Source organism: Bufo gargarizans, chromosome 1 (genome assembly GCF_014858855.1).
Source record: "Bufo gargarizans isolate SCDJY-AF-19 chromosome 1, ASM1485885v1, whole genome shotgun sequence".
Classification (NCBI taxonomy): Eukaryota; Metazoa; Chordata; class Amphibia; order Anura; family Bufonidae; genus Bufo; species Bufo gargarizans.
In genome coordinates this window covers 603,773,785-603,789,634 of record NC_058080.1, presented here as the reverse complement: position 1 = coordinate 603,789,634, position 15,850 = coordinate 603,773,785, and the positions used below count along the sequence as shown (strand labels likewise).

The window sequence follows — 15,850 nt, the reverse complement described above, 5'->3', positions numbered from 1 at the left end:
GGGGGTTTTAAATGGGACATGGTGTCAAAAAAAACTGTCCAGCAAAATCTGCTTTCAAAAAACCATATGGCGCACCTTTCCCTCTACGCCCTACTGTGTGCCCGTACAGTAGTTTACGGCCACATATGGGGTGTTTCTGCAAACTACAGAATCAAGGTATTAAATATAGCATTTTGTTTGGCTGTTAACCCTTGCTTTGTTACTGGAAAAAAATTATTAAAATGGAAAATATGCCCAAAAATCTAAATTCAGAAATTTTATCACCGTTTGCCATTAACTCTTGCAGAACACCTAAAGGGTTAATGACGTTTGTAAAATCTGTTTTGAATACCTTGAGGGGTGTAGTTTTTAGAATGCAGTCATTTTTGGGTGGTTTCTATAATGTAAGCCTCACAAAGTGACTTCACACCTGAACTGGTCCCTAAAAAGTGGGTTTTTGAAAATTTCAGGTAAATTTCAAGATTTGCTTCTAAACTTCTAAGCCTTGTAACATCCCCCCAAAATAAAATATCATTCCCAAATTGATCCAAACATGAAGTAGACATATGGGGAATGTAAAGTAATAACTATTTTTGTAGGTATTACTATGTATTGTAGAAGTAGAGAAATTGAAACTTGGAAATTTGGAATTTTTTGGTAAATTTTGTATTTTTTTATAAATAAAAATGATTATTTTTTTTTACTTCATTTTACCAGTGTCATGAAGTACAATATGTGACGAAAAATCTACCTCAGAATGGCCTGGATAAGTCAAAGCGTTTTAAAGTTATCAGCACTTAAAGTGACACTGGTCAGATTTGCAAAAAATGGCCAAGTCCTTAAGGTGAAATAGGGCTGAGTCCTTAAGGGGTTAAGCATGGGGGATAAGAGAAAACTGCAAATAAGGTAAATTAAAAAAAAAAAAAAAAAAAAAATATCCAAGATGGAATGGGGGCTTGATGAAAATAAACTTTATAGAGTTAAAACTAGTTTATGGCACAACCCTTTTAATATGAGGCTCGGGTATTTTTGGACGGATTCCTTCTAATAATTTTCTTACTGTGAACCATTGCATTATCATGTAAACTGGGCAAGAACAAAAACATGTACAAAAGGGTACTACATAAATATGAATATAGTACAGAAAGAAACTGTAGATACAAATTCAGTTTAATTTGCTCCAAAGGAATTTGAATTCACGTATTAAGGTTACACTGTATGCACATGACCTTATCTCTTAAGGAATACATACATTTTACATATTTGTATATTCTGATCTGGTATGTGGAACTACCCTGGAGAGCAAAAATAATTACCGGTATTTCATTAGGATAAAGGCTGAAACCTATAACAACAGCATGTTTATTATCTCAGCAGACAAAAAAACAGGCTACATGCTTTTCCCAATCCATTCCCAGCAGACAGACTACTGTATCTGAGATGAATGGTGTGGGAAGGTTCATCTGATAGTAATAATCTTCCATTTAAGCATGACGTTTTATCACTGTAGGAACTTGAGATAAGCAAAGCATTAACACAGTAAATACCAACCTTAAGATAAATAATGTGGACTCATTGTCATACTTTAGTGGTATTTTGTGTATATCCTATAGCATTAGTAAACTGATAGTAAAAAAAAAAAAGTAAATAAATCACACAGATGTGTGACAGGAAGGCAAGAAGCCTTTCAATAAAAGACATCTTAGTAGTAATAAATAAGATAATATTAAAGCAGATCAGTCACTATCTGAAGCATATTCTAGAATAGGAAGATCTGAAGAGATTGATATATGGTGGGAATAGATTCTGTGAAATGTATTTAGATGTCGGCTCACTTTGGGCTCATAGGTCAAAAGGGTGGTGTGAGGAACATGGATTATTATTTAATGTCAGCCATATTCCCACACCAGCCATCTGCTGTCAGATAGCAGAAGTAGTGAACTCCACAGGGAGCCCTGCTGCAAAGCCCAGCCAAATGGCAGAAAACTTCTAGCAGGCCACCTTTGTTTACAATTTATCACCTCCATTCAGATAGCATGGATCCTACAGTAAAGCTTCCCTGCAGGGGGTCTAGGCCATTCCTCAGTTCAATAAACATTATCAGACATTATGGAACTGGCGATTCATAAGGAATTATGAATCGCCCGTCCATCACAGACACATCGGTGGGGGGTACACCGACTTTGCCACCTCTGTAAGCACCCAGGACACTTCAAGGCCATGTGTCCCCAGCGCCCGAGGGACCCGTCCCAGTCACCAACCCGGAAGCCATCCACTGTGTTGTGTGTGGGTGGGGGTGGTGGGAGGTCCCTTGACAATTTTCAACCAGTCACAGTGGGCCAGGTCATGGCCATGGGACTTAGAGACACCAGCGCTGAGATGACTCTGGTGCAGCCTGAACTGATGGCACCCCATGATTTATTGCCCGGGAGATCCCTTACTGTCAACGAGATTGGAGTAGAACCGGCGCTGCCCATCGCCAAGGTCTATTTGGACTGGGGTGCCGGTCGAGGAGTGAGGGAGGTGGGGGTATCCTCAAATATCCCTGCCAGTGTTTTGCTGGGGACAGACCTCGGGGCGGCTTGTGTCTAAGTACGTGGCCGCTGACACCCTGAGGTCCGATCCCCCAGAATGTGATGCCATGTCCACCCCTGTTGATATGGTTAAAGTTCATAACATACCCGTTGATGGGGATGTGGGATGTAATGAGTGCCTCTCCCCTCAGCGGGGAGGGGGTTATTCTCGCCAGCTGCGCTGAGGCCCCAGGGTGTGGCCAGCAAGCATGCTGGAACCTGTTGTCCTCAGGTGTGGTGACTGAGGGGACAAGCAGGGGGAAGACAGCTGCGGAGGAGGAGGATGCAAATAAGGTTAGGGCTGTCCCAGGAAAAGTAGGGCTCCTCCACAACTGGGATGTCAGAGGGCCAGGTTAGTCCGTCTGGACTAGCGAATTGGTTGGAAGCAGAGTGGAAGCAGGCACTACCAGCAGTGGCAGTCATGCTCAGTCAGGGTGACTATTGGTCTGGAACGAATGGGAGGTGGGTGTGCGGGATCCTTGCGCTCCAGGCATACCACTTTGCCATTCGCCACCAGAGAGGGTGCGGATGGGCGCATGGGGAAACAGAGGAATGTGCTGCCCCTAGCGCCCTTTAAAAGGGGGAGGTGTGAGGAACATTGATTATTATTTAATGTCAGCCATGTTCCCACACCAGCCATCTGCTGTCAGATAGAAGAGGTAGTTAACTCCACAGGGGGGCCCTGCTTTAAAGCCCAGCTAAATGGTCGAGAACTTCAAGCAGGCCACCTTTGTTTACAATTTAATCACCTCCATTCAGATAGTATGGATCCTGCAGTAAAGCTTCCCTGCAGGGGGTCTAGGCCATTCCCCAGTTCAATAAACATTATCAGACATTATGGAACTGGCGATTCATAAGGAATTATGAATCGTCCGTCCATCACAGACATAAACCGGGTACATATTTGCGTCCCTGTGGCCACGATGAACAGGCCCGTGGTCATAGTTTGGTGGTGGGATGCCAGGGAGGGGAGATATACATATCTCCCCACAGAAACCAAATAACGGTACCATGCTTGGACTCTACTAGTAGCCGGAACCAAAGTGGATTGGACCCTGCGACATTCTGGTCTGGAGCTATGAGCCCTAATCGGTTTTGTAACTCATTTGCTGCCAGCCCAGAAGAAGGGGAGTGGACTCCTCCCGGAGGCCGGTGGGGGAAGGGCTGGCTACAGGTCAAAAGGCTAGTGGCAGCGAGTGGGCGTGTCTTTTCTCTGAAGGGAGGTCACATCCTGCCATGTGTTTAGTGGGACCTGCAACCAGCTGACATCACTGCCTCCCATGTGACTACAGCTAAGAACTCACCACGACCTAAAGGACTCATATACCTGGTAAACTGACCTTTTTGTTCTGCTTAACCCTGTTTTACCACACCATCTGTATCTACCACTCAGACCACTGTATATATTTTCTGTGTTATGTCTAGTGAGCCCTTAAGGCAATGAAATATATAATTTAATCTTGTGCTGTCTGGTATCTCTATCACAAATCCCCACGTCCGTGTTTCGGCCTAATTATACGCTACTGCGGGTTGGTTTCTCACCCTATATAATCCAGTTAGCGGACCGGGTTTATATAAAATGAGAAGCTGGTGGCAGTTTCCCAGGCTGAGGAAGCGCTGGTTCACTGGGGCAGTGAAAAGGCTTCCTCAGCTTGTTGCCTCTCTGTGCCCGTGTGGACAGGAGGAGTCTGAACACTGTACCAAGCTGACTTTACCCTGCTCCTCCGGCACGGCGTAATTTCACGCCTTGGTAACCAGTGACTATACTGTATCTCGCTGGCTCTACGTATTTGACGTCCAACGTCAGTCGGGGTACGGTATTTTTCACAGGTGGTTCTTTACAGTGACTAACGTTCTTGTATGAGCATGTTACCACAGAATATGGTGTATCTGATCGGTGGAGGTCCAACCACTGGAAACTCTGCCGATTACAAGAATGGGGCCTGTGTTCCCCCAATTGAATGGAGCAGTGGACATAAATGCATGCTGCTTCTGCATTCATAAGTCTTATAGACCTTAATGGAGCAGAGGACATGCATGTGTGTGTGTGTGCGCGTGTGTGTGTGCCACATTGTTAAAATGGGGGAAACAGGCTTCTATCTAGTGATTGGCAGGTGTCTCGGCGGTCGGATCCCAGGCAATCATACACTTCTCTCCTATCCTGTGGAAAACAAATGTCCACAGTGCCTCTGTCAAGATGCTGTGGCTGCTTTGTGTTCTCGCCAGACTATAAAAGTCTTGGTCCCATGGCCGCTGCAGTCAGTCACTGGCCTCAATGATCAGATGTGCATGAACAGTAGGTCACTATATTTGGGCACATGTTACTGAAAGCGGTTAAGTCCTAGGCCAGACAACCCTTTAAATGCACAGTATAATTTGGTAAAAAATATCTAGATACAATGTCTGTTACCAAAACATGTTACCCTTTTGTATTAACTCCCTCAAGACATAAAAGACATCATACCATGGTAAAGTACAGTAAAATTTATTAGAAAAATCTGGATACATTTAAACATTTTTACAAAACATCCCAACCAGGCAGAAATTACACTGTACATTCATAGTAGAAACACATTCAGAAGGAAGAACAAACAGCAATGCACATTAAAAGCCATAAATAACCAGTAAACTCTAATAAAAATATTAGAAAAATATTAATCTGTCCAGAAAATGTAAAACAATTATGTATAAAAACAATATACAGCACTAGCTCTTTGAAGTATGACTAGTAATTATCATTCTGTAGATGTGGGTCATATACCATAAACCACTCATCTTACACTCCTTTTTGCCATAGCCTCTCTAATTTGACGATCTAGCTCACTAATGATCCGATCTTCGTGAGTATAGACGCCTGTCCTTAACAAAGTGTCCCTCTCTTCAATTAGGCGGGACAGGAAGTCATCCAAACCTTCATCTTGCTTGGACCCTGAGGTTGTCATTCTTCGTTCCTGGCTTTTTGAAGCATCAGGCTGTTTTCGATCTTCTTGCAGCCTGAGTCTCATGGAAACAAAAAAAAGTTACTATTTTAGCAGCAGACAGGAGAAGACAATAAAAACATGACCTTTCCAATACTGTAGCTCAGCATTTATTTTGGAAAACTGTAAGCAAATCAATGCATAGCCCTGTGCATAGAATGTGGTCTCATCAGACCTGGTTCTCATGGTCTACCTCTACCTACCACTGGAGGCTGAGTTGTAGTCAGAGCCAGTTCTAGGTGGAGAAAGGTATTGTAGAAATGTACTAACTCAAAGTCCGGATTCAACATGACAATCCTGACACTGGTGTGCAGAGAACTTCAGAACGGTATTCTTCACTTATTTTCTGCTTTTATTACACTTTATAAAAAATGTTGAAACATGTTTCCAGTCAATTTGCATTGCAACTTCTGGCTGGCAGACTGCAATGTGTTACAAATTATTTTTTTCACCATGTACTAATGGTTGTTAAAACTAGATTGACAAACAAAAAAAATAAGATTAGAAAAACATGGCCGCTTTCTTCCAAAAACAGTGCCACAACCATCTGGTTGTGTAAGGATTTGCAAATCATGGTCGAATACTTAAACTGGAATGAAAGGTGTGGCACTGTTCTGTGAGCAGCCATGTTCCTCAAAACCTGTACAACTCACATAAGTGGCCTACCCTTGTTCTGTTCCCGTCAGTTGTACTGGAGCTGGAGCTGTGGCTGACTCCAGTTGGTCTTGCACCTCTGACTAGCCTGTCTGCCCCATAGGATGATTTTCATTAGAGTAAGTATAAAGCTGTAGCGTGCTCTCATTGCTTCTCCTGCAGCCATTTGGCACCAGAAGTATAGAATGGGCTCAGCATGCATGTTGGTACCTGCATCCCTGGATTTAATGGAGGCTGTTATGGCACCAGAAATGGTAAAAAGTAGAGTGGACCCAGCATGCATGTGGAACCTGCACTCCCTGAATTTTATGGTGGCCGTTAAGGCACATAACAGGTAGTATTTAGTGTTAGGTTCCCGTCTTGTAGAGATCGCCTTGACGTTTGGCAGACGGGCCCAAATCATTTTGTACAAAATGTATTTGCCAAGAATCTCAAATTTGCACAATAAGCGTAGCATTAGCACCAGAATGCTTTCTATTACTATGGCATGATTGTACTTTGTGTTTGCAGAGTGCTGTTGCATTGTCTGTTTTCTTTGCATTTCTAGCCATGGCAGCGTGCACCTGCACAGAGGGATGTACTGACTGACCCCCTTTTTTTGCAGACATGCTGAAAAGCATCACACCCACACAATACTAATACTACTTAATTTTTGGTACCTATTCAGTTCATTCCTGATTTCCTCCAGCTCTAGACGTTCATTCTTCACCATATCTTTTTCTTCTGCTGCCAAGTAGCGCAGTCTCATCTGTTCAAGTTCTTCTTGTTGCTTTTTAAGTCTTGCCATAGCATTCTCTTGTTCACGCTTTATAAAACAAATAATAATGTACATTACAGGTTTCTTTCTGTTAATTTTTAAATGTGAAGTTTTATTAAATCACTTAACGTGCCGTTTAATGGCATATCTCTGGGAATGGGAATTCTATGGGAATTTTCTTCAGGTTTTTTTTTGTTTCAATAATTTATTAATTTATTATCACAATAAAAGGAGAACAAGAAAAATGACAATGCATTCCAATAGTAACATGCTTTCTATACAGTTTGTAGTTATTGAACTTGTTGATAAAGTATCAAGACATGACTGTGTCTATGGAGAATATCCAATGTTTCAGGAGGAGTTACTAGCAGTAGCAAAATAAAAACATAACAAAACAAAAGAAGTCTCAGAGGGCTTTATGGTCATATGGTAGATGTTCCTGGTACTATGGGCAGAAAAGCTAGCCAGGCCAGCCAGATGATGGAGAAATTTGTGAGGCCTATGATCCTTATATGCCATAATCTTTTCATAAAGACAGTTTTGTTTCTTATGTTCTTTGTCAATGTAATCTGACCTAGAAGACAGCATATTACGGAACCCACAACAGTGTGCGGGATCAATGGTACCCCACAGACTTAGGCGAGTACTGAAAACACTCCCTGTGTTGGCCTTGTTTCATCTGACCTGAACTCGGCACCATAAAGATTTATAATGCTGTCAGCTCCTGCCTAAGGATCTACTGTACTGTATTCACATAATGCTGTACAGTACTGCAGACCCACAGTCAGGAACTGACAGCATCATAAGTCATTATGATGCTGTGAGTTCAAGTCAGAGGAAAAAACCTCTTCGGTCCGGGGAATGTGCCCATCACGCGGAGCATGTTTCTCAGACCAAAGACACTCATGTGAAATTCGTTTTAAGGGTCACCGAAAAATTATATCTGTATATACACCGTATTTTTCGCCTCATAACACACACACACTACACTACCCCCCCCCCCCCCCCCCCCCCAAGTAGTCTGATGGGGCAAATACTAAACTCATTCGTACCGGAGGATCAGGAAGCAGTGAATGCAGCGCTCCTCGGGCTCTGTACTGGTTCTCTGGTTCTCTGCCGTCGGCTGTGCTGTGACTGCACATAGTGAGAGGATGTTCTGTGACCTAACGCTGTGCGCGGCAGGAAGAAGAGAGCTGGATCCTAGGAGTGGGGGGTGTCTGGAGCAGGAGAGGTAAGTTGATTTTTTATTTTTTTTTTTATTTGCTCTGAGGTCTGAATAGGGGGTCTTATCTGAGGTCTGAATAGAGGGTCTTATCTGAGGTCCGATTGGTGGTCTGATCTGAGGTCTAAATTTTTTTATTATTGTCCTCCTAGGTGCGTCTGGTAGAGCAAAAAACTGTGTATATATAATATCACATCGCAAGTGTAAAAGCAATAACAAAATTTTTTTTTTTTTTTAAATGCCATTGACCATGTATTTAACTTGTATAATATTTCATGCCCTAGGAGCATTCCTACGTAAGCAACATAAAACTGGTAAATTGGTACACAGATAACTGGTAGTTAGGGAATGTATAATTTACAGTACACAGTTAAATTCCACAAACCAGCCAGATCTCAAATGCCCCAGAAGTTCGGTATTAACACTGAAGACATTATGGAACGTAGCAGGGGTGCTGTGATAGTTTGCATTTGCCTGTGTTATGGGATCCTGCCTAGAAACTCCCTGAACTATGTCTGGCTCCACTTTATATCATCAATCTTTCACTCATATATAGGCAGTGTTTTAACTTGCTCCATGTGAAAATTAATTATCGTTTTAAATATTCTCAATGTTTTGGCAACCTGACCAAGCCATTAATACATGAACTCGCTGGTTATACATGTAATGTCTGATTGTTTGTAATGGTATTTTCTGTTACAAATCAAAAAGGACCAGCCAGTAGTCACAGAAACAAGCGAATAATCAATGGTATAACCGTATAGCAATGGTAAAGCAAGTCAATAATGAATGGTATAAAGACCATTACATTGAATACACTACAAAAAGTAGTAGGGTATGGGACCCCACCAGAGATCTAAAGGGGTTTGTCTAGTTTTCCCACACTGATGACCTATACTCAGGATAGGTTCTCTATATCAGACCCGGGGGTCTGACTCCTGACACTGGAATGGAGCAGCTGTAATTACACTGCTCAGCGGCTGCAATGTCAATGAAGAGCATGTAAAGCGTCACAGTCTCTTCAAACAGCTGATCGTCAGGGGTGCCAAGAGTCAGACCCCCGACCTATCTGCTATCAAGGACCTATCTTGAAAATTGCACAACCCCTTTTAAAAGGGTTATGCCATGATTGATGCAAAAAATATAAAATCAGACACTGCTCCATTAGAGGAGCAGAACAATAAAAATATCGGAAGTGCCAGATTCAGCGCATAACTGAAAAGAGCGAGGCTGAGCAGACTCCATTGACTACAACAGGGTCCGTTTGTGTTGCTATGTTTTTTTTTTTTACGGGACAAAAAAAAGTATTACACAAAGTACTTTTTGTCTGGTCCTTTTGATGGAATCTGTGACAGAAGCCCTCAATGGAGCCTCAAGTGCAGGAGTAAACAAGCCCTTAGAAGCGGCTCCGTACCTCTTATAGATACAAAGCTCTCCCCCATTAATTGCTCCAATTATAGATTTATTTCAAGTTAGCAGCATTGGAGGGTGCCTTTTCTGCTAGAGCTCTCTCACTGTAACTGTTACAGCTTCTAAAGGTGCATTTAGACCTGCCGAGTGAGCAGGCAATTAGCGGGAAGCAGGGGCGGATTGGCCATAGACCTTACAAGGAGAATTCCCAGGGGGCCGCCCAAGCCCTTATCTCTGGGTACATAATGAGCTCTCAGCGGTAATTAAAGCTGTGAGAATCACCTATTCATTTATCTGGCCAGCAACCGTACATGCCCTCTGGCATTCAACTTCTGTGCCCCACATCTCCCCTTCTAAGCCCACTGCTCCATATTTTAATCAGAGGCAACTAGAGGAAGAGGACAGAAAATGACATCTATTGATGACCACCACAGAGGGACAGCTTTTGGTGCAATATATAGTGCTGCACAGTGGTATATGGTTCTGATGGGATGGTATTTTGTGCTTTGGTACTGCTGACCCTGTCTACTTGTGTTACCCCACCTTCCATAAATTTGGACCCGCCAACAACATGAGGCCACTTTTCGTTTTTTTTATTTCCAGGGCCACTTTAGGCTCCCAGTCCGCCCCTGTCGGGAAAAGACCGTTCCTTTCTGACAACTGCCTGCTCGTCAATGACAGTGAAGAGCTGCATTTACATGTAATGATCACCTCCACTGTATGGGGACAAATAATGACTAATGCCATCACTCATCCTCATATACATCGACTGTTTCTGGGCAGCAGATCATTGGGTGATCGGCGGCACATTTACAAAATCATATTACCAGACCGATTGTTCCTGATAATCTGCCCAACAATGTGCAGTGTAAATCCGCCAAAACAGTATATATGACTAGTGGCAATTTAAGGATGGAACTGAGCAAGTGTGATCACCTCATTAGGTGGACATATACATTACAATGCAGACTAATCACCAGGGGATGCCATTACAATAACTTAAAGAGAATGTCTCACAACTGGAGCATTTTTGTAACAGAGTAATAAAAAGTACGCTGTGGAAACAACAAAGTATAAAAAAAAAGGTTTATTTTCAATAAAAAAGCACGTTGGTTCAAAATATACTAAAAAAATATGGGGTGAATTTATCAAGACCTGCATGACAGAATTCTGGCTTCAGAAAGTCAAAACTTTGTGACCGAGTACTGCACCTTCCAGCGCCACCTACAGTTTGGAGTTGCTAAATTGTCGCATAAAAGTCACAAGTCCATGACAGGCACCCCCAGGCGTACTCACACTGAAATAGGTGCAACACATTGCCCTTGCGTCAAAATGTATTATTACTGTATGTCATTTTCATAAATTTTTCACAGGTGCACATAGCAACTCTAATCTAAAAGCCAATCTCATATACACCTACAGGGATAAATTCTCCCCTATGAGATTAGAAAAAAGTTTTATGAGAATAGACTTTGGATGTTTTATCCAAAGTCGATTCGCTCATCCCTAGAAGTTACCCATTTACCACTCCGTCCCTCTCCAGAGCTCCCTGTGGTAAAGCCATATAGTGTGGCAGATTATCACATAGTCATGCAAGTCACATGGCTATCATACAGATTGATCAGAACCAAATTGTTTATTTGGTGTTTATTATTAATGATTACCATATGGCCATTAACAAACTCCAAAAATAAACTATCAGTTAATATAATCCCATTGAGGCTTGCTCGGCGACATCGTGTGCTGGTGACCCTAAGTCTTGCTGCTTCTGTACTTTTGATGCATTTGAAGGTGAAACAAAATACCAAAATAATGAATGGAAACTGAACTGATGCAGTATTGAAAAAGAAATCATCTCTGTCCTCCTCTATAATCAATAGTTGAAATTACTTTCTGTCCACGGTGACGTCAGGTCCTGCAGTCATTTGACAGTCAGGTTTATGGATTCAGCATTCCCATGTAACACATAGGTATCGCAGTATTGTCAAAGGCCAAACTGATACAAATTGCTGAGAGGACTCTCCAAATAAATTCTAGTGTCCGTTCTGTTATCACAGTCCTTAATGTTTTTAACACTTCCCCTTCATGTAGTGTGACTAAAAAGGAATATAAAAATACAAGCTATGTGGAATAGAAAGAAGATAAAACGAGTTATCTACACTTCAGGAAGAAGCAGCTATTACTAGTTTATCAGCAGCTCTCTTACAGTAGGATGCCAAGTACTCTCTGTTTCCATCACATTTTCAACACTTGCTGGGTGCTAGATTTCCTTCCACACTAGTGATGAAAGTCCAGAAATCCAGCCATAAATACGTTGAAGAGCCTTATGGACACATCTTCCAAACCCGGAGAAAAAACAACTGGCAAGAAAAACTAGTGCCATACTTGAACAGGATTTAGAAAATAATCCAGAATGGTAAGAAATAGTGGTCAGCTTGACATCTAAAAATGTCATGTGCATTTACCATTATTCTGAAAATATTTAAATGGGTTGTCCCATCTGGACATTTATGGCATACTTCCCTCTGGGAACCCCTCCTATTTCCATAACCAGGCCCCATCGCACACCACACCTGTGCATCTCTCTATTTACCGATACGGGATTTCTGAAATAGCCAAATGTGCCTACTTGGCTATTTTTGGAAGACCTATAACCATGAATGGAGAAAGCCAAGTATGCAGGGCTTCTCTCCTTTTCAGGAGTTGTGTGACAAGACCCACACTTGAGCTAGAAATGGGTCCACAGTTGGGACTTGCACCTACAGGACATTTCCTGTGAACATGGGACAACACCACCCTTAACAAATCCTTGAAGCAGAAACTAAAACCCCAGAAAGTGAGGTCACTTCTGAATGCGGCTTGCTTGTGTCCATCTCCAATCCTGTTACACTCTGAGCCAAAAGGACAGGGTTCTTTCTTCTACTGTATCTTATTCCAGTTTTATATGAATTAGTTTTATTTAATTGTGCGTCTTATGTTTTTACCACTGTTCTTTAGAAAAAAAACTGTATACGTGCATATATGATGTTACTTTAAAAGCGATAAAGAGAACATTAGTGAAAAAAAAAAGAATATCCAAAAAACAACTGATTAAAAGTACAAAAGTTTGTCTAGATTTTGGTCCAGTTTCTCCCACTCTCTGACCGCTTTTCCTGCATCGGAGAGACATTTGCTCTTTGATACCTACATGGACTAGGAAGAGGGCCCTGGAAAAGGCTTTTACACAGGGATTATTAAAGGGGTTATCAAACGAAAAACACAGGATAGATGATAAATTGTTTGATCGCTCACACCCTTGCAGATTTCTATAACTTACTATCATTAGTATTAGTAAAACTACCATATCTTTGGGGCTGAAACAGCTGGGCGTTTTTGTTCATCTGGTTTTGGTCTGCCCCATAGATATTGATAAGGAGTAGAAGAGCGCATGTATGATCATCACTTGATTCACACTCCCCCTCACTGTGGCAGTGTAGTGAGCTGCCAGCAAACCCTGTTCTAGTGAATGGTGGGGTCACCACTGATCAGACACTATCCTAAATGGTTTTTGGTGGCTACTTCAAAAAGGTAAATTTGATGCGACACACCTTTAGCTCTTTTTAGCAGCTTTACGGTATACTAGGGATAGGTTTTCTCCGGCATTCCAGCCGTGGTGAAATTACAACTTCAAGGATGCATGCTTGCTCCTCTAAGAACTCTCATAGAAATGAATAAAGCATGCTGGGAATTGTAGTTTCACAACAGCTGGAGTGCTGAAGGTTGCTGACCCCTGCTATATACCTTAGTCTGGTTTTAAATTTTTTGCTTGTGCGATCATTGATGCCATCTGCCACTGAAACTGGTCTAATGTCCCATCATACTGCAGCCACATTACATTTCTTAACAGATGGATGAAATGCAAATGAGCTCTTAACAAGCTTTGCCTCTAATGCCACCAGATGTAAGGCAGATATCCTATAAGTCAATATTCAGCTCTAAAATAAGCCTTGAGACATGACTTGGATAATAAGCCAGCACCTCACCTGCAGACAGCTGTTTCGGGGTGATTGCCCCTCATCAGTGCAGAGCAGAGAGTACTGGCTTAACTGGGTAGGAAGCCTGTGTGCGAGCAAGGGGGGGGGGGGGGGGGGAACTAACTCTTTAGGGAGAGAGCACCTTAATCAGTGTGAGGAGACTTATAGGTCATACATGCTCCTCTGTAATTCTGGGAGGGAAGGGATGCAATGAGCTCTTAACTTATAGCTTAACTTATGAGCTCTTAACTTGACTTTTAGGATAGCTGCCTTACATCTGGTGGCATTGGAGGCAAAGCTTGTTAAGAGCTCATTTGCATTTCTTCCCTCCCAGAATTCCAGAGGAGCATAAGTCTCATCACACTGATTAAGGTGCTCTCTCCCTAAGGAGAGTTAGTTCCCCCCCTTGCCGGGACACAGGCCTCCTACCCAGTTAAGCCAGTACTCTCTGCCCTGCACTGATGAGGGGCAATCACTCCGAAACAGCTGTCTGCAGATGAGGTGCTGGCTTATTTAATATCCAAGTCATGTCTCAAGGCTTATTTTAAGAGCTGAATATTGACTTATAGGATAGCTGCCTTATATCTGGTGGCATTAGAGGCACAGCTTGTTAAGAGCTCATTGCATCCCTTCCCTCCCAGAATTCCAGAGGAGCATGTATAGCCTATAAGTCTTCTCACACTGATTAAGGTGCTCTCTCCCTTAACCGATGGATAGAATGCAAGGTTTTGGCTATGATTGAATCTAATGTTGGGCAACAACACATCATGGGTCATCAGCTAGATCTGCCCCTACTCAGTTGTAGTGTCTTATATGAATAAAGCTCATTTAACTCTGTGCAGTGACAAATTATTGTTACTAAAGGAGTTGGACGACTGTAGAGCATCGGGATAATGGTCTCAAAAGGACCTTTATGCCTTCCGTCTTGTGCCAAGCAATTCCAAATTCAGAGACAGACACATGTACATATGCTTGCAAATTAGGAATTATTAAAGGGGTTATCTACTTTATTTATACTGATAATCTATCCTCAGGATAGGTCAACAATATCAGATCGACGGGGGTCTGACTCCAGACATGGCCGCCGATCAGCTGTTTGAAGAGAAAACAGCGCTAATGTGAGCGCTACCTTCTCTTCATGGTTTACCTGCTCAGAGCAGTGAATGCATAGTGCCATCCTATAGAAGTGAATGGGATGACTTAGTTGTAATTACCCCTGCTCACCGCCGCCATAGTACGTCAAGATAAATAATGGTGACAAACACATAGGGCATCTATCAGAAGATTTGTACCTATGAAACTGGCTGACCTGTTAAATGTGCACTTGGCAGCTGAACCCATCTGTGTTGGTCCCATGTTCATACGTGCCCGCATTGCTGAGAAAAATGATGTTTTAATATATGCAAATTAGCCTCTAGGAGCAATTGGAGCATTGCCTTTACACCTAGAAGTTCTTCTATCTCTGCAACTGCTGCTCCCTCTGCACTTTGAGAGGACCAGACCGCGAAACCATCATTATGCCTGGTCCTTTCAGTACAGAGGGCGCGTCAGTTGCAGAGAGAGCAGATCCTCTTAGGTGTAACGGCAACATCCCGGTTGCTCCTAGAGGCTCATTTGCATATAATAAACATCATTTTTCTCAGCAATGCAGGCACATATGAAGATAGGAACAACACAGATGTCTTCAGCTGCCAAGCGCACATATAACAGGTCAGCCAGCGTCATAGGTACAAATCTGCTGACAAATGCCCTTTAAGCTTTCTCCCACCACTAATGCCACATCTCTTACACAAGTCCTGAAGGGTGCATCAGCACCTGAAATGTATTTGATGCATAATTAGTGCTGAGCGAAGCTTCCAAAGTGGAATTCGCTCCAAAGTTTAGGAAAACTTTGATTCGCAACGAATCTGAACTTCAATGCGCTTCATAGTAACGAATCAGTTTTTCCTAAAATAGTGGCTGCACGTGTTACAAAGTAAAAAGAGATGACCCATAATACTATGCAGCCAGCCAATCCATGGCTAGCCATCCCCTGTGATACCACAGCCCTATAAAACCTTCATCCCACGCAATCTCCGCCATTGTCCTGTGAACTGAGCGTAGGGAGAGACGTGGCAAGTGCTCTTACGCTATGCACAGTGTTGATGAAAATGATTAACAGAAGAATATTGGATCAGGAGAGTGCAGGGAAAGTGGAAAAGGACTTATTCTGAGTCAGTTTTATTTATTTTATTCCTACATTAACTTATTGCTACATCAGCCAT

General features: G+C 42.4%; 1 protein-coding gene across 2 annotated transcripts in view; it reads right to left on the bottom strand.

Moving 5' to 3' along the window:
* Nucleotides 1-5,045: 5,045 nt before the first annotated feature.
* CEP120 (centrosomal protein 120) overlaps nucleotides 5,046-15,850 on the bottom strand; it is a 92,818-nt gene continuing 82,013 nt past the window's right edge. Inside the window, exons 19-20 of one of the 2 annotated variants that reach the window (XM_044275881.1) lie at nucleotides 6,844-6,989; nucleotides 5,046-5,552 (exon numbers count right to left, since the gene is read on the bottom strand). In XM_044275881.1, the coding sequence (XP_044131816.1) occupies nucleotides 5,324-5,552; nucleotides 6,844-6,989 (375 nt within the window). In that variant the 3' untranslated portion in view covers nucleotides 5,046-5,323. The remainder of the gene's footprint in view (nucleotides 5,553-6,843; nucleotides 6,990-15,850) is intronic. The other variant, XM_044275882.1, reaches the window with a different exon arrangement.